Genomic DNA, 19,804 nt, shown 5'->3' on the forward strand with positions numbered 1-19,804 from the left:
AGAGGCTCTATTTGATGGGATTTATCTGACCTCAGTGACGTATGACAGCTAATAGACAGTTTGTCTGCTTCCTGGCCTGAGCCCCAATTCATGTTTGAGCTCTAAGAATATGTGCCATAGAGAGAAGAACAGCACCATCCCAGGAGGGATGAATACCATCTTTTTTCAACAGGTCAGGTCTGCCCCAAAAACTTTTCCAATTTTCTGTGAATTCTATTTTATTTTGCGGACACCACTTAGACTACAATGAAGTAGGGACTGTAGTACCCTGATCTCATATTGGCTGGAGGGACGCCAGGCGAACTGAATCGCATAGCCGAGCCTGATGGTCCGAATGAGCCAGCAAGACGGATTGGGGAGCACTAGCCAGGCTCGCAGAGACCGTACAAGCGGGACCAAAGGGACTGTAGGGGTATCCGGAGTGGGGCAGTGAGGTGGAACACAGGGTTGCGGCTCGGGAGGCGGGAAGCGGCCCGTAGCGGGGTCTGAGTGTGCTGTGCAACACAGACCTGGTTCTCTCCCTGGGAGGCGGCCCGTAGCGGGTTCTGAGTGTGCTGTGCAACACTTACCTGGTTCCAGGGGCAGGAGGCGCAGGAGGAGGCTTGGTTGCGTTCTCGAACTGCACGCTCCTGCCTGCTGGCGATAGAAGAGACGGATGGTAGTGGTGAGGATTCTCTCCCCCCCCTGCTCTCCAGGTCCTCTTCGGACCCAGAGATGAAAGAAACTGCTCTTTTATTGAGAAAGTCGACCCCGCTGCCACGCTGTATCGCCCACACTAGAAACGAGAGATCCTCCTGAAGAGCTTGCTCGTTGTTTGATCACCTTATAGCAGATTAAACAGCATCGTAATGCTCGGCCTCGAAGCAAAACGCTGAAGTGCAATCCCACCTGCTGCTCGTTATATACGAGTTATATACGCTGTGTGGCAGAGCAGCTGTTGCAAATGATTGCACACCAATGAGCATTGGCTCGTTTAGTTTCACTCGAAGTAGATTGGCCTTTCTAGCGGTCCTAGATTGGCCTTTCCAATTCATCGGTCACGACATACGACGAGAGTGACCGACTGAAAGGGAACTGTTGTGTGTTGGAAGGTTGGCCTACAAAATTTCTCCTGTGTTCTACAGGGGGAAAACAGCATATACAAGTCTGGATCAACATGAGGTTGAGGAAATAATGACATTTTCATTTTTGTATGCAGCAGTTTTCTTTTTTCCATTTTAAATAGCAAGTCATAAAGATCACATTAATATGTAAAAATGGAGGGGTTGTGTGTGTGTGAGTGTGTGTGTGCATCCAATTAACTCGAACGCTGCATCTATCAAGCTGTTTGGCGATATAGCGAAAGAGTGCACGGGAGAGAGAAAAAGCAAATCTACCCACATGCTAATTAAATGTGTTTCACAGTGCAGGAGGAGACGGCATCTGTTACTCCTCGCTTATTCATGAGACGCAGACATTTTTCATGTGAGTACACTGGACAAAGAACATCACTCTTAGAGCTCGGAAATAATCAGTGTCATGGCCATTCTTACAGATCTCTATTAGATGAATAAAACATTAAAGTTTTCAATATCCACCACACTAAAGATTAGTACACTACAGAAGTTTATGCAGTACTTTTTTTGTATAGGTAACCATAGTGAAATCATCCTCTGACACACACACACACACACACACACACACACACACACACACACACTTTTGTTGTATAGGTACCATAGTGAAATCATCCTCCTCTGACACACACACACACACACACACACACACACACACACACACACACACACACACACACACACACACACACACACACACACACACACACACACACACACACACATATAAATAAATATATATGAAGAAAACGCTGTTTTCTTCAGCGTTTTGCGTTTTGCAGGCTAAAGGAAACAAACCTAGCAGGGCAACAAATTAGGTGTCCCTAAAGGACCCGCGTATCTAACAGTATAGTTCTGCATTACATTAATTACTTTGCACGCGAGTTTTATTTATTTTTATACCGTGTATTCTCCGTGTTAATTCATGCACCGAACCGTGACGCCCGCACCGATTCGGTTCAATACGAATACATGTACGGTTCCACCCCTAATATATATATAATATATATATATATATATTAGGGGTGTATATATATAATATATACATATTATATATACCCCTAATATATATATATATATGTATATATATGTATATATATATATATATATATATATAACATCAGTAGCCATAAAATAAACTATAGCACCATAAAACCCTCATGAGCTTTATATGTACAATACTTTCACCTCTCATTTACACACCTGTGAGGATTGAATGTTTTAATCAATGATCACACATTAATGCCCACAATGCACTGCTCTTTACAATGGACTGACGTTCTTTGGAAAGATCATTCTTCGGTCATATCAGATCTGTAGATAGGATCTGTGTAGTGTGTCCATCTCATATGTCTGATAATTAAAGCTCTGGATGACTCCCTGAAAACACGTCCAGGCCAACCAAGATCAAAAGTGATAGTGAAGTCTATTTTATAGAATCATTAAGAATGTTCTTTTTTCTTCAGTTTTTGCTTTTAAGATGAGATTCAACCAGATTGAAGAAAACTGAATTAATTATATTTACAGAGTTTGTCATAGTGTGTAATGTGGTGCTGCCTTAAAGTCACCATAAAATCAAACTTTTTAATGCAATATTGTAGAAATTATTTTCAAACGATTTATCCATGCACATGCTATTATTCATGTGCCTTGTAATCTTGAATAAAAATAACTTCCCCTCCCTCTTGCAGCTCATCTCTTCTCGTCTCTGATTACATGTCTACTGGCAACCTGTCAATCACATGAGATCAACCAATAGCAAACCATCACAACCATCCATTCAATTCCCCATGAACAAAAAATCAAGTCTTGTCCTACATTTGATCTTGTTCGAGGAGCCATTTCATTCAGATATACGTCACAATAGGGAAGAAAATTGATTGCAACTTCTATTTCATGCCGACTTTAAAAGTTACAAACCTACACAGACACAAAAAATGAATATCCCGAACTTCATTAACAGGGTTGTTAAGAAAAACAAACATTATAAACTCATGACCATGGGAGATACACCTGTTCTGTGATTTAATTATTGCTCATTAAAAACACATTAAGTTAATTACCTGTCTCAAGCAAGCACAGAATGAGTCAGAATGCAAAATACAACCCCCTTCACAATTAATCAACTGAACCGGATTAGGCACATTAACTAATTAACAAACACTAACTTCATTATAAGCTATGAAAATCCAAAAATATATCTAATGAGTGCATTTCGTTTGGAATAAAAAGGAGATCTATTGAACCAAATTATTTTCAGCACTGGAACAGATCTGAATTAATTATGCTTCATTATAAGAGACACTGAAGATAATTAACTGATGAGAGAACTTTAACATAATTTGACTTTACTATGACATGTGTCGATCTTGTTTACAAAAAAAGTGTATGGTTGAATCTCATGAAACCCATCAAAAACATATTATATTTTATCCCAGCTTCAAAAGAAAAAAGCATATTTTCTTTACCAAAAATACTTTTTGCATTGACAAACTGCATGTTTTTATTTTAATTAAACATGCATTACAAACATGCAAAATGACTGCATTACAATAATAAGAATCTAATGAGACTCAAAAATACAATATCTTAAGACATTATATATAGTAATAAAAATGTGCTTAATTGCTGTGAACAATGTCACAGTGCAACAGCTTTAGATGACCCAAAAATAATCCATTTTGTTAATAAAAATAAAACATACCATATATATGGTATATTAGGGCTGTCAACGTTGCAAACAAATATTACGTAAAAAGCAAATAATGCAAATTAATTCCTAAAGCACATGAGATTGCATCATGAACATATTTTACGTTACACAGTTAGATGAATTTGGGGATTAAGAGTTTTTCACACTGAGCATCTACAATGGCACAAGCCATTTCTATTTTGACCCTTTAACACAAATTTCACTTTTCTGTTTGCGATCAGATCATTTAAAGCCGCTGGACTCTTTTCAGTCCAATGACCCTGTAAGCAGATTAATTCAAACAATCAGGCCAAAACAGTGCTAATGTACAGAAAACATCCCATCGCTGTATGGTCAGATTATGCAAACTGCGTTGCTCAGCTGGATAAAGCAAACCAGCGTCTCACTAGTAAAATTTTGGTGGATGAGGATTTCAATGAAGGTAAAGATGATTGGTGTGACGTACAGAAATCGTATAGTAGCAGAACCTCATTTCATAAAGTACAACATGTTCCTGGATCAACATTCCAATCAACCAATCAGGTTTGAGGAACAAGTTTACAGTTTCTGTCAAGTTTAGGTTTACAATCAGGTTTGTGTACTTCACCAGTGTTAGTCACCAATCATGTCCCTCTTACTTATTGGTAGGGTGGGGTTTGGGTAAATATTTGGATAGGAATGTTGTTTCCGGATCAACAAAAAATGTTGACCCCGGAACATGTCAGACTTACTAACTCTGCAAAATCAGGACGTACCAGTAAGTCTGTTATTATTGATGCGCAAACAAACCGTGTGTGTATGCTCTCGATGCACTGATCACCAGTGTTGGGGGAAACGCATTACATGTAACTCAAGTTACGTAATCAGATTACTTTAAGTAACTAGTTAAGTAACGCATTACTTTTAAACTTACAACAAAATATCTGTTACTTTTTCAAATAAGCACTGAAGTTACTTTGTTTTCCATTTATTGACTGACAGCTCTCTTGTCCTCATGTTGAGAGACATCGTGAGTAAGTGCAGATGTGTTGTGTGTGAACATGATGGTTATTGTAGTTTCAGACTAAATGTGAGTGTGCATTTACTCATCTCAATTACACAAAAAAGATTCAGCATTCCTCAAAATGAATAAAATCAGGGAAATGCAAAATACAATGCAAACCTACAATAATTAAATAAAACAAATATTTTAATGCATTTAATCTTATTTTATTGACCAATGTATTTGCTGCTGACCTTCGATGATTCTATTAAACCATAACCAAAAATGACTTTAGATTTTTTCGTTTTTATTGGTGAAGTGTTAAACTTTCTTCTCCTGTGTCCTATTCTTCTGTGATCCAGAATGGCTGTAGAGTTGAAAGGTTTGTTTTTTACTGTGCCCTCTATGTACAGGAGTGAATTTGCATTTCCTTCAGCCTTTTTATTTCAATTTTGGTGTGAAAGGGCCTTCACATTTGCCCAAAAATAGAACTTGTAAAACAAAACAAAAACAATCCCAGCCCAGGTGAGAAAAAGTAACGCAAAAGTAACGCAACACATTACTTTAATTAGTAGCAATTAGTTACTTTTTCAGGGAGTAACACAATATTGTAATGCATTACTTTTCAAAGTAACTTTCCCCAACACCTCTGATCACAGAGACACGTTTCAGTACATTCACGTTGTTTCCACACACATTCAGGATAATGTTTTTATCTGTCATGTATATGTTGCTGTGTTTAGTATTTCTGAATGGATCCATATACTGTAGTAGATATGCAGTCAGGTCAAGGCAGTTAGTTTCCTACGTTACTACATGTAACATTATATTACTACACGTACTAACTATAGTAACAACAATAAATTATGCATAATTATATAATAAGTTAACTTATTATTATTATTAACAGCAAATAAGTTATTTCAGCCATTTTGCAACTAGCACCAATACATCAACGTCCAAAATGTTCTTCTATTGCTCTTTAAGAGATACGTCATTGTCCTACTGAGCCTGAAACACGTTGATTTTGCTTGTATTTTTAGGAGTCTGTTCACGGTTACAAAACCAGACCCGAACCACCTCTGGGTCGTATAATATGGAGTAATATGGACTCCTATATCATTTGGTCATTTGTTGTCATTTTGGAGTTTCCAAGTGTCCTTTTTTGGAAAGACACCTACATTTACCTTGAAAAACGCTTTCCTAAAATATAGTTTTGTGAGAATCACCCTTCAATCTGATCTGTGCTTAATTTCACAATAAGTTTGTGATTATTCATGATTAATCACATTAATCACATTAATCATTGTGATTAATCATGATTATATATATACTGTACATACTGTATATAATATGCATGTATTATATACGTCAAGCAAGAACTATGTCAAGCAAGAACAGAAAAAGCTTGGCACCTTTAGACAATCATCAACTCATGCATCATCACTGTAAACGGTTTATGACCATGGAAAGAAAAATGACTCTGACCTTTGCAATGTTTGCTCTCTGTACAGTCTTTAAATGTTTAAACTGCAAAACAGGTGGCGAGTTTCGTGCAAAAGCAGTCGACGTGCTCATAATTTACAATACCAGAACTTGCAGTTGAACATCAATATACTGTATTATTGATAATGAGTCAACAAAGATTAAAGTGACATGGTAGATATTTAGACAACTTTACTGAACCAATGAAATACACTATCGTCAAATGTTGGACATAAGATGGACAGTACATTATAGCCTATAGATAATATAACAGTGACATGTTTGATAGACAAACATCTGCAAAACTTGCTGTAGGATTAGCTGATATTGCGGAAGATTTTGACTATTAAGTCAAAAGATTTTCTTCTCCAAAACAAACCCAAATTGACTGAATTACTGCAGTGACATAATTTGTTTCCTCCATAACAAAGAGCTTTTGTCTCTGAACACACTTCCTCATAACTGAATGTGAAATCACCATGAAGCCTTTCACACAAACTCCAAGGAACATGAGACTTTTGTCTGGTATGCAAATATATAATTCACGACTGGAAATTTCCAGCATGATGTTTAAGAGGTGCTTTTACAGAAACACCTCACAGGTCTGTAATTGTTTGTATTGAGCAGCACATTAAAAGTAAAGTCAAATCCTTCAAAGTTATTGTTAAATGTTTTGGTTTGATGACTGAAAGCTGAAATGCATGACACAAGAGCTTTAAAGCAAATATTTAGTAAATATTCAGTCTCATCCAATGACCATTTCACAAGACATGAGATACACATTCATATGATGTAAAACATATGTTAACACAGGGTATTTTTTTAAATCATTTCATATTCAAGAGTTTACATGCTTAATTTTTTCCTGTTAATCGGATAATTTCAGGTCAACACCATTTTATTCTGATACATGAACATTTTTCAGTCTGATTGAGCCATAAACCCGATTGTAAACGGATATGTAAACGTAGCTATTAAAAATCCGGAAACGCTTCCTTTTACAGTACGTTAACTTACGTGTACTTACAGTGTACTTACCTAAGAAAGTACTGGGTAATATAAGGTAAGTTCATGGGTTAAGGTTAGGTTTAGGGGTAGGTTCAGGGTTAGTAGTTATTACCATGTTATTATAATAACTATAATAAGTACATAGTATATACATGGGGAACAGGACTGTAAAAGGAAGCGTTACCGAAAATCCTGTTCACCTCTTAAACAGGTTTTGAACAGAATTTAATGCTGACTTTTACATTATTCAGTTTAGCGCAACAAATACTGTTAAAACAGTCACCATGTACTTCAGGTTTGCCTACAGTTTTGACTCATGCATTATGCATTATGAATCATGCATCGGGCATTAATTTACTAAGTTAAAACATGGACTCGTGGAAAAATGAAACGGGATAACACTTGTGAACACGGCAATGCTACAAATAAGCTTAGTTTCAGTCAAAGTGCACAACCAGTTTGAAAACACTCATTGCTTTTGAAATTCCCTTCAGTGTTGCCGGTGAAACTTGCTTTAGACAGGACACGGTCCATCTGATGCAACGAGCTGGAGAAAACCAACAGAAGATGTTCTGTCACCTCTAGATGAGCATCAAACATCTCTTACTCAGATGAGCACTGGAAAGAGCAAGATGCTCCGCCGGTTAACTGCAAGACAAAGACAATCCCTTCCATCTGTCCAAAATAACCACACAACCTCTAGGTTCCTCTCCATCTCTGAAGTCCTCCTCAGGTTCAGTTACGTCCGTCAGGTGCTCTGTCCTCAGAATATAAGTCCTCTGGTCTTGTTTTTCCTCCAGAGGAATCCCCGGCAGCCAGTTCTTCCTGTAGTTTGACGTCACCACGTCAGAAACATGTACAGGGAGATAGGAGTGACACCTCTGAACTAGGTCAGTTAGTAAAGGCGCTTGTTCTCCAGTCAAACCTTCTGATTCCTGATCCGCATCTGGAGAACTTAGATCAGCATCAAACTGAAATAAGCCATGAAACTGCAGCACACCATTTTCAGCGGGCCTAACTGGTACCACCAGGGTCTCGCTGCTGCGTTCAGTGTCTGGAAGGCTGAAAACGGGCGCCGAACCAATCGAATCCGAGCTGGTCTCATGCGCTCTGCCATCGGATGATGGTTCGCTGAAGCTCTGGACAGGCAAACAGAGGCTGTAATGCACTGAAGACTCTGCGCTGTCAGGGACCGGGACGTCCTGATGACATCTGTAGGGCTCCTGGGATGCATAAGCTGTCACATTAACCACGATCTCTGACTTCTGCCAGGAAATGGGCTGTGGATCACAGTTCCCAACAAATCCAGACCACACTTTCACTTTAGATATGTCGTCCGGGGGATTTGAACAAAATGGACGACTGGCGTTCTTTGACAGGATCTGTTTTACAGAGAGAAGAGAAAAAGCATCAGAATTTAGTCTGCTGCGGGACTGCGGGTAGTTTCAAAAGAAGCTGTTTATTTTATTGAAATTGATAAGTTCTATACCGAAAGACATTTTTTTGAGTCATATATATATTTTTTCAGTTTTAACAGAATTGGATGCATGTTGTTTCTTGCATACAAAATTTAAAGTCATTAAGTTAACATTCGGTCACTTCATTCACTTATAAAATGTTTTCCCAAAATCATGAGTTGATGAAGAGCTAATAAATGAAATCATAAAAATCAAAATAAATAAATATTGAATCTATAAAATGTTTAATTAAAATAAGTGAATACAAATCAATTAAATAATGAAATGTTTTTATTTTAAAATTATTGATTTGTTTATTTGTTATTTGTTTATTTTACATTTTTATGATTTCATTGATTTTTAGTAAGGGTTCCCTTTGTTTACTTTGATTTATTTTAAAAGGACTATCAAAATATCAAAGTAAAACATTTACTAAAAATCAATTAAATCATAAAAATGTAAACCCTTACTAAAAAGTAGATAAATCATAAAAATGTACAATTAAATTAAAAATGGTAAACATTTTTTAAAAATTAAAAATCTATTAAATCCCAAAAATGTCAAATTGAAATAAACAGCTGTCAAATCAAAATAATGGAAAAACTTAATAAAAAAGATATATGAAATATTTGAATTGTTTACCTGCATGTCATATGACCATTAATCAACATCAGAGAACCGTAAACATGCAAATGTGTTGTTAAATTATTGATGTATTTACTCCAAAGATATTTCATATATATATTGTAGGTCAAAGGGATTCGGCTGGATCCCTGACTTATGAACGATCAGATTGATTCTAGACTCCATGTATTTGAATGGTTTCATCAAACGAGCAGCGGCCCACAAGAAAGTTTAAAAGTCAAAGATGTTTTGTCAATGAAGCCAAATATTGACTTGACTAATCAACATGAGGTTACACAAAAACCCAAGCTGAGCTAGTTTACTGAACAAACATCAAATATATGATTTATATTTTCATATCACGACTGAATAAGACTTTTTATAATATCTCAAATACCAAAACGGGGTAAATAATCCATGAAAGCTGCACTGAAGTGCTCTAAGGGAAATCTGTGGCTGCATGGTCTGGCAGCTGATGTTTGTGCTAACCGTAATCGACATGATAAACTCATTTTGTGCTGCCGAGAGCAATGCGCAGATAAGACACATTCCTTCAGGAGGCTTAAGAGAAACGCAACACTCTTGTCAAACAGGACTTGTCACTGCCAGTAAGATGGTAAAGAGTCGATTCCAAGTATGTTCACCAGGAAATTCCCAGTGTGAATATGACACAGTCGCTTACCAGCACTTTGGGTAAGGAACGCTTTGTCTTTATATACAGCTGGCAAAGCGTAATGGGTAGAATGATCAACAGCAGCAGAACCAGCAGACCGGGCCACATTAATATATGAAACCTGGAATTAGATGCTGAAAGACACAAAGATTGCAGATGAGTACAAATAGAAAAGAGTTTACTCTATAAATAGAGCACATATTAGGGTTTCATTTATTTTCAGCAATTTTGTGCATGTCTCATTTGATGTAATTTTTTTTGCATTATAAAATATAGTAGATCATTAAAAAATATAAATAAAATACAATTAATTAATTAATACATATATACATACATTAAAATAAACAAATAAAATAATTAAATTGCATGTTGAGTTTTTAAAGGGAATTTAAAGGGGTCCAATTATGCTGATTTATAGGCTCATATTTTTTTTGTATGTTTACATCATTTAATGGTTAAAATACCTAATTATTTTTCTTATAATTTCCATTGTTGCAGCACCTGTTTTCACCTCCAGTCTGAACGCTCAGTTTTCATTTCAGTTTCTTTAAAACCCCGCCTTCTGAAATGCTCAACCAACCACAGTCTGGCACAGTCTGCTCTGATTGGTCAGTCTGTTGTTATTGGTCTACCACTAAGAGCTTGTGTCAGAAACATAACGCCATAACCAGAAAGCATCAGCTCTGGAGGCTTCCTGAGGTACTGTAAACATTACTGTAACTACGCTGACTATGGCGTCAGTTTTGCCATATCAGCTTGAGCTACAGTCTGATAATCACAGTCAAGAAGAACAAGCTGATCAACCCGAAACATCTTCGCAAGTATACGCCTTGGGCGGGAGTTATTTCAATGAGGAATATTGTGACGTGTTCGTTCCCGGAAGAAAACTCAAGACTACAATGGAGGCGTTTCAGGGAGTTCAGAAACAGTGACACTGATATAGAGAATAGCTTTATGCTTTGCAACTTTGCAGAGCTTTTTCATGCTCAAACAGCAACATTACAGACTAAAGAAAGCTGATTAATAGCATTATTGGACCCCTTTAAAGTAATGAAATGAAATAATAAAACACTGAAAACTAAAGGCAGTTTTCTACACATCAATCAAAGCACAACTGTTCAATTACCCGAGACATCCACACAAAAGGAGGCGCTTTCACTGTGATTGGACCAGGCAGGGTGTGTGAGTGTATAAACCACATCACCACAGTACTGCACGTCTGTTTCCACAAGCCATATAAACACTGAGCGAGACTTGTCCTTAAATACCTTCAAAAACAAGACACATTTAAGACATGTAGTGAAACGACAAGGGACAATAAATTTAGACAATAGATTTAGTTTGAAGTAATTTAAAGTTGATAGGGTGTTTCTAGTGGGTTGCTAGGGTGTTCTGGGTGGTTGCTAAGGTATTTTAGGTGGTTGCTAGGGTGTTCTGGGTGGTTGCTAGGCAGTTGCTAGGGTGTTCTGGGTGGTTGCTATGGTGTTGCTAGGGGTTTCTAGGCTATTTTGGGTGGTTTTTATGGAGTTGCTAGGGTCTTTTAAGGTATTTTGGGTGGTTGCTAGGGTGTTCTGTGCAGTTGCTATGGTGTTGCTAGGGTGTTCTAGGCTATTTTGGGTGGTTGCTATGGTGTTGCTAGGGTGTTTTAAGGTATTTTGGGTGGTTGCTAGGGTGTTCTGGGTGGTTGCTAGGCAGTTGCTTGGGTGTTCTGGGTGGTGGCTATGGTGTTGCTAGGGTGTTTTAAGGTATTTTGGGTGGTTGCTAGTGTATTATGGGTGGTTGCTAGGCAGTTGCTAGGGTGTTCTGGGAGGTTGCTATGATGTTGCTAGGGTGTTCTAGGCTTTTTTGGGTGGTTGCTGTGGTGTTGCTAGGATGTTTTAAGGTATTTTCGGTGGTTGCTAGGGTGTTCTAGGTGGTTGCTATGGTGTTGCTAGGGTGTTCTAGTGTATTTTGGGTGGTTGCTATGGTGTTGCTAGGGTGATTTAAGGTGTTTTGGGTGGTTGCTAGGGTGTTCTGGGTGGTTACTAGGCAGTTGCTAGGGTGTTCTGGCGTTGCTATGCAGTTGCTAGGGTGTTCTTGCGTATTTTGGGTGGTTGCTATGGTGTTTTAATGTATTTTGGGTGGTTACTATGGTGTTGCTAGGGTGTTTTAAGGTATTTTGGGTGGTTGCTAGGCAGTTGCTAGGGTGTGCTGGGTGGTTGCTATGGTGTTGCTAGGGTGTTATGGGTGGTTGCTAGGCAGTTGCTAGGGTGTGCTGGGTGGTTGCTATGGTGTTCTAGGCTATTTTGGTTGGTTGCTATGGTGTTGCTAGGGTCTTTTAAGGTATTTTGGGTGGTTGCTAGGCAGTTGCTAGGGTGTTCTGGGTGGTTGCTATGGTGAACTATTTATGATTAAAAGTTCATAAGTGTATGAATTTATGAAAATTAATAAGTGTATGAATTCATGAGTTTATAAGTTTATGAGTTTGTGTACGAGTTTATGAGTTTAGAGTTTATAAGTTTAAATGAGTAAGTTCAGAGTTTATTAATTTATGAGTTTGAGTTCATAAGTGTGTGAATTCATGAGTTTATAAGTGTACGAGTTTATGATTTCATGAGTTCATAAGTGTATGAATTCATGAGTTCATAAGTGTATGAGTTTATGAGTTCATAAGTTTAATTGAGTAAGAGTTCAGAGTTTATTCATTCATGAGTTTGAGTTCATAAGTGTATGAATTCATGAGTTCATAAGTGTATGAGTTTATGAGTTCATAAGTTTAATTGAGTAAGAGTTCAGAGTTTATTCATTCATGAGTTTGAGTTCATAAGTTTATGAATTCATGAGTTTACAAGTGTACGAGTTTATGAGTTCATAAGTTTAATTGAGTAAGAGTTCAGAGTTTATTCATTCATGAGTTTGAGTTCATAAGTGTATGAATTCATGAGTTCAAAAGTGTATGAGTTTATGAGTTCATAAGTTTAATTGAGTAAGAGTTCAGAGTTTATTCATTCATGAGTTTGAGTTCATAAGTGTATGAATTCATGAGTTCAAAAGTGTATGAGTTTATACGTTTATGAATTCAGGAGTTCATAAGTGTATGAATTCATGAGTTTATAAGTGTACAAGTTTATGAGTTTAGAGTTTATAAGTTTAAATGTGTAGTGTCTGTGAGAGTGAGAGTTCAGAGTTTATTAATTTATGAGTTTGAGTTCATAAGAGTTTGAATTTATGAGTTTATAAGTATGAGTTTATAAGTGTACGAGTTTATGAGTTTAGAGTTTATAAGTTTAAATTAGTCTAAGAGTTCAAGTTTAGAGTTTATTAATTTATTATGAGTTTTTAGAGTTTAAGTATAGATAGAAAAGTGTCATGATAGATGAGTTTATTAGTTTAAATGAGTCTCAATGGCTCATATAGTATATAGAATGGCAGTTTGATTCAGTCTAGGGCTTCAAGGAGTTTAGATTTGAATTTTTGACAGTTGGGGAGTTTGAAAATCTGAACATTCCGCCATGTAAAGTCAATGGGATTTTTTCCGAGTTTGATCATCATTTTTAGGAAAACCGTAAGTCCGATCAGTTAGAAAAGATATAGCAAACCGAGTCAGAACAGTTTGAGTGTCTGAGCCGAGTTTGGAGTATGTGGAGTTAAAGCTCTAGGAGGAGATAGAGTTGTAAATTTTTGACAGAATAATAATAATAAGTTTAAATAGGATTTCAGTAAGTTGGCTCTCACAAGCCAACTTAACTATGCATAAATAATTTTTTTATTGGGAGTTTTAAAACATTTTAAAGTTTTTGCTGGATTGAACTGGATGCATATGACTGAAGGAGAATCAAGAATAATAACCTTTCCATCCACTGACTTGGGATGTGTCAGATGAACTGTGTACTCGACGCCTACCCTGGACATAACATTCTCAATGGAGCGATTCCAAGGGATCATTGGTGGGGAAACCGTCACATTCAGATGAGTTTGGTTTGACGCTACTGACAGCTGTGGTGCTGCCAATGTGGCTGAAATGAGTGAAACAGAACAGTGATGTTGTATAGATTTTGAGAAACCATCATGCAAATCAAGCAATTTTTCATTTTATTATGATTTTGATAAACAGATAAACAGTTTTACTGTCGGGTCAATCAGAGTCCTTCATTAAATCCATCAGAGAACCACTGATCTAAACAGATGATCACAAATATAATTCAAATGAAAGTCTAGGTTAGAATATCTCACTTTGCCGGAATGGAGCAAAAATCACGTCACCCATGCACAGTCCACCGACAGTGATTCTGACATGATATTTAACGCTCACAGAGGACAACACATCACTCATCACATCAGTCAGGTCACAAACAGGAGCGGAGATGTTCTGGCACCACGTCACTGGACGATATGGAGTCCCATATCTGCAACAGAACAGACATCAGTCAAAAGAACAACAACACTGTAAATGTGAAGAACATTAAATAAAGATGTGCTGCATGTAAAAGACAACACAAGTAAGGGTTCCACTTCATTTCGATAGTCCACTTTAGACATTCTACTAACTATAAGTAACTTTCCAACAACAAGTCAACTAACTCTCATTAGAGTATTACTAGACTGTAGTAGACTGTCAGGTTATTGTTAGTTGTTAGGGTTCGGGTTAGTAGAATAAGTTGCCTTTTAGTTGCAAAGTTACTTATATTCAGTAGAATATCTGTTGGGGAGCATCAAAATAAAGTGTAAGCAGATATTAAACAGATAATCTTCTAATACTCTAATGACAGTTAGTTGACATGTACAGTAGTTGCAAAGTTACTTATAGTTTGTAGAATGTCTAAAGTGGACTAACGAAATAAAGTGTTACCCAAGTAAGTGAATCAGCACTCATGTTATTATTTATTCACAGTCCCGGTAAATACATTTTAATTGACCAGACCAACCAGACTAACTATTCTACACATTATACACCCTGTATACTGTGTGCATGTGTCATATAATGTGTAATGAGTATCTGATATTGCATGTTTATTATCTTTGGAGCAACCCTTCATTTAAAAACTTAGTCAATAGACACTAATTCCAGTGCTTATTCTCAATGCAATTATTTTAATTACGCATTTCCAATGAGTAAAATCTGTTTTTGTTGAACTTTTGTTGAAAGAGTATTGAAAGCTCCTGTATGCAGCGATGGCGGGATGAGAGGAAGAATGAGAGGTTAAGAGGTTGGGCTGATGTGTGCCGGCGAGCAGCTCTGCATTACAGTCGTGGGATTATCTGGAGCTTCTGAAGCTTTCGTCTCTCATCCCGTCAGCCTCACTGACCCTCCCAGCATGCACTGCTGCTCCCTCCATTCCCATCAGATTTATATTTCGCCATCAGTTTCTCTGCCAAGCGTAACTGTGACTGGTGCAAAAGATTGGGTGCCAAGGCCAGAGACGGCCTGCAACGTTTCGCAGACGCAGCTTCTTCCTGCTCCGTTTCTAATTGAGGTTCACAAACTGGAGAAGAGATTCACAGCCGGGTGACCACAGCGTGTCCTTCACCAAAGCAAAGTCATGAGCCAGACACTTTGTGCTGTTATTCACAGAAAACAGAAGGACTAGTAGGAATTAATTACACCCATGGCCAACTAAACCATTATTTTCAGTTATATACACACTGCTGACAAAAAAAAAAACGCTGTTTGGATTTAAATAAGCTTAAGTCTTAAGGACAAAGGCTTAAGAGTCTATGATTGGATCATTATTGCAGTGATTATTATGTTTCTAGCCATGTTATATGTCGGGAAAGAGTTAACCCTATAATTGATGGAGTGTGTAGTTTTTCATAACCATGTAGGAAGACACATCATGGTGATATTCCAGGATGACAATGTCAAGATCCATCAGGCTCAGATTGTGAAAGAATGATTGATGAATCATTTTCATACATGAATTGGCTGCTCTGAGTCCAGATCTTAAATTCATCGAAAGACTTTGGGATGTGCTGGAGGAGACTTTACAGAGTGCTGGACTCTTGCATTGTCAATACAGGATCTTGAGCAAAAATTGATGCAGAGCTCTTGATGGAAATAACATCGCAACATTTATTTCCATCAAGAGGTGACGCAATTTTGGTCAATATCTTATATGTATAATATAATCATTAATATAATAATACATTCATACATACCGATACTAAGGGATGTGCCCAAAGCCTAAATCTGAATTCAGAATGGCATTGAAAATGAAAAATGCATTCGGAGCCCCTAAAGGGACATGATTAGACTTGCTGCCGTAGTCGGTTACATTACAGTAGATCATATTTCACTTATTACATAAGAGAGATGACTGACAGGATGGTGTTGAAGGATTTGGTGCGCATAGATATTGAGCGTCACTGACAATATCTTATCTTGTATAATGTGTGGTCAGTACCACCGCTCCATGTACACAAAGTAAATGAAAGTGAAAAGTGATTTCAATAACTCGCATATTGATAGTAGCTCACCGATGCTCCCAAGTTATATACAATATAATTACCCAACTATATAATTGTGAGAGAACGCAAAATGATTGAAATATATTTTCTCTGTAGAATGCGTAATTTCCTTTGGGAACATAGTATTTGGTTTCGGGCACTTCCCTAATAAATGCTGTAGTACAATCTGTACTGTAAAAAGATCTGTACTGGACACATTTGCAAGAAAAGACAAAGGAAAAGCAAAAGAAAAGGTCCAGGCGGTTTCTCCTGCATGACTCTGTCACTCACAGGTTGTACTGAACACTGTAGAGAACCGTTTGACCTGGAATGTCAACAGCTTCCCAATGGAGAACACTGAAGAAGTTCTTGGACTTGACATAAGCCTTCGTCAGATTACAGCACCAACAACCTACACACAAACAGGAGACGAGAAAAATAAAAGTGAGATGGTTTTACAGGTCTTGACTCCCAACTCTGAACATCTTCCATTGTGGTGTGATGATAGAATAAATCAGGTGATTATGCTCTAGACTTAATGTCTTTTGTCTAAAAGTAAAATGGACACTTTCTCCCTTGGGAAGGTTTTCCATTTAGACCCTACAGCTGCTATGGTTACAACACACATCATAACAAACACCAGCACCCACATACACACACATACAGCATAAACTCCCGTAATAATCATTCTACACACTAACAAGAGAGGAAACAACATCCTTTTGAGCTACATCCACAAATCTGCTCCAGTTCTTCAGGCTGTTTGAATCAATAAATCGTAGCATAATGCTATATAACCTTTAAACCTAAACTTTCCTTTTCTACTTTCAGCAATTTAAGGACAGAGTTTGATGAGTATCTGACAGCAAGATGATGATATAGAGTGTGCTCAGTTCTCCACCGATTATAAGCCTTGATGAATAAAATCTCTTCACGTTTTGGTTTCCCTCGAGGAAAACTGAACAGCTCCAAACATACCAGCAGGGCTTATGGCTTTTACAGAAAGCGTTGCCCTAAAGACAAAGCCCATGTAACTTCTAGAGACGGTGCAACACTCACAGAAATATGAATAAAAATAGGTTTTAATGGGTAGATAAAACTTGCCAAGTGGTCTGTAATTTGATTAGAAACCGAAATATATTTAATACTAATGAAGCTCAAGTATACAGATTTTAAATGACTTTTGTTCCTGCACAAATACTACTAATAAACATAAAAAAAAGAAAAAGAAGAAAAACCAACAACAACAAAAAGCATGATACTTAATGACCTTTAATTATAAGAAAAAATCTTAGAATATACTGATTTATGTATTTTTATATTAATCTTCTTTTGCACAGACAGGAAAAATCAGAATGCATTGCGCTTTTTGATAAAAAAAAGGGAAAAATATGGAAGCTTGTTTCCGCCACGGAATAAAGCATTCTGTGGCGGAAACAATAGAAACTTATAAAATTATACGTCCATAGAAAATTCTGAAAAAATACAATTAAATACAGACCTGTACAATTAATATATACCATTACCTATGTGGTGTAAAGTGAAGAATTTAAATATGCATCTCACATGCAGAATATTCCTCAAATTAAGCCAAAATAAAAATAAGCAAAATCAAAACTTGCACTAATTGTCACAAATGTACAACGAAAACCGCTAAATAATTATTAAATCATTAAATAAAATAACTAAAACATAATATATATATATATATATATATATATATATATATATATATATATATATATATATATATATATATATATATATATATATATATATATATATATATATATATATATTTTTATAAATAAATAAAGTGGAAAATACAGTTTTGTGGCCAGTAAAAATTTTTTATAAATATTTATTTATACATTTCTTTTTTTATATAGCAATATTTTTTGTTGTTTTATTTTACTCACCAGCAAAACAGAGCAAAAAAATGGCAGCTCTCAGAGGACACATATCCAGACGTGTGAGAATTTCTCCAATTGAGAAACATCAAAATAAAGATCCAGTGGTCAGAGACACAGTCCTCTCATTATTTCCTTGAGACGCTTCCAATAATTGTCATTTCCACAAACAAGAAAAATCACAGCGAGTCTTATGGTGGGACATTATTCGATCACTGCCATTTGCGCAAAACAATGACAGCTTTACACGCTCTGTTCCATCTCTAACCGGTCTGAAGAAAGATCTACCCATCCTCAGGTGTGCCTGTGAACTTTGGAGCGTCTTATCAGCACGTTCCTGTTTTCTGCTGTTGGCCTCCGCCCATTAAGGGGCGTCTATAGCAACATCTAGAATTTCAGGTTTTAACAGCTGAAAAACTGAAACTGTAAATGAAGAACTTCTCAGAAAGGCGTGTGAAAAAGGAAACACACCTTCGGGCCGGGATGTGAGAGGTTCAGTTAGCACGTGCTGCTCTATATTACCTGGAATGACACAAAACACAATCATTTTACAGCATGACATCATGTGTTACAGAACGTGTGACTGACAAACAAAAGTTTAACCTTAACCACAAAAAGGTGCACATGCTGTAATAAGGCTCTGATCATCTTGATCTTTGAGCTTTATAAGTACTTCTCTAGGATCAGATGTATTTGCATGCATATATACTGTACACACACACACACACACACACACACACACACACACACACACACACACACACACACACACACACACACACACACACACACACACACACACACACACACACACACACACACACACACACACACACACACAATAACGAGTGTGGACTAACACATTTCCTAATGCAAAGGAAACTGAGCTTGAAAAGCCAGAAACGTTGCTCACTTATATTTGTAGTATGTTTCAGGCTTTAAACCATCTCTGCTCTTTGAAAGACGTGTCATCCAGAATGTCTGGCAAAACAACAACGTCCTGTCGAGTTCTGTCACGGAGACAGATGTGATTCCTCACAACTCCTATTTCACAGAGATCTGTCAGACAGAAGGACGTTTTCGGCAAGCTATTCCATAAAATCACAAGCACCTTTAATCTCAAACAGACAGTGAGTGTATAATAATCTGACACTCTCGGTGACGAGACATAATTCGTATGGTGAAACATACAGAACAGGTAATATGATGCACTGCAGGAACAAACCCAGTTCCACTTTTCAGGATACTGTATCTTAAAGACAATTTAGTAAAATTCAAATAAGCTCTTTAATGGAATGTTTTTCATGCTTGTTTAGTGAACCATAAACAATTATTGCACATGCACCTGTGGAACAATCCTTTAGACACTAACAGTTACAGGCGGTACAAATTAACGTCACAGTTCCAATAACTTAGAGACTTTCCTACTAACTCT

General features: G+C 37.0%; 1 protein-coding gene across 1 annotated transcript; it reads right to left on the reverse strand.

The window, feature by feature from the left end:
- Nucleotides 1-6,451: 6,451 nt before the first annotated feature.
- ifnlr1 (interferon lambda receptor 1) lies at nt 6,452-18,735 on the reverse strand. The gene is made up of 7 exons (XM_077221523.1): nt 18,379-18,735; nt 16,751-16,871; nt 14,249-14,421; nt 13,865-14,031; nt 11,163-11,304; nt 10,046-10,170; nt 6,452-8,664 (listed from the first exon to the last, which is right to left on the reverse strand). The coding sequence occupies exons 1-7, from the start codon at nt 18,419-18,421 to the stop codon at nt 7,927-7,929; spliced, it is 1,509 nt and encodes a 502-aa protein (XP_077077638.1). The 5' UTR covers nt 18,422-18,735; the 3' UTR covers nt 6,452-7,926.
- Nucleotides 18,736-19,804: the final 1,069 nt, after the last annotated feature.

Source organism: Siphateles boraxobius, unplaced genomic scaffold, assembly GCF_051911475.1.
Source record: "Siphateles boraxobius isolate OS27281-9 unplaced genomic scaffold, OSU_SipBor_1 84, whole genome shotgun sequence".
NCBI lineage: Eukaryota > Metazoa > Chordata > Actinopteri > Cypriniformes > Leuciscidae > Siphateles > Siphateles boraxobius.

What these genes read in the sequence shown, in the direction of transcription:
- ifnlr1 (XM_077221523.1), bottom strand. Translation starts at nt 18,421, where the DNA reads ATGTGTCCTCTGAGAGCTGCCATTTTTTTGCTCTGTTTTGCTG. An exon ending in TTTTGCTCCATTCCGGCAAA is followed by an intron (nt 14,032 to 14,248) that starts GTGAGATATTCT and finishes CACTCATTTCAG; the next exon opens with CCACATTGGCAGCACCACAG. An exon ending in CCAAGTCAGTGGATGGAAAG is followed by an intron (nt 11,305 to 13,864) that starts GTTATTATTCTT and finishes TTGTTTTTGAAG; the next exon opens with GTATTTAAGGACAAGTCTCG.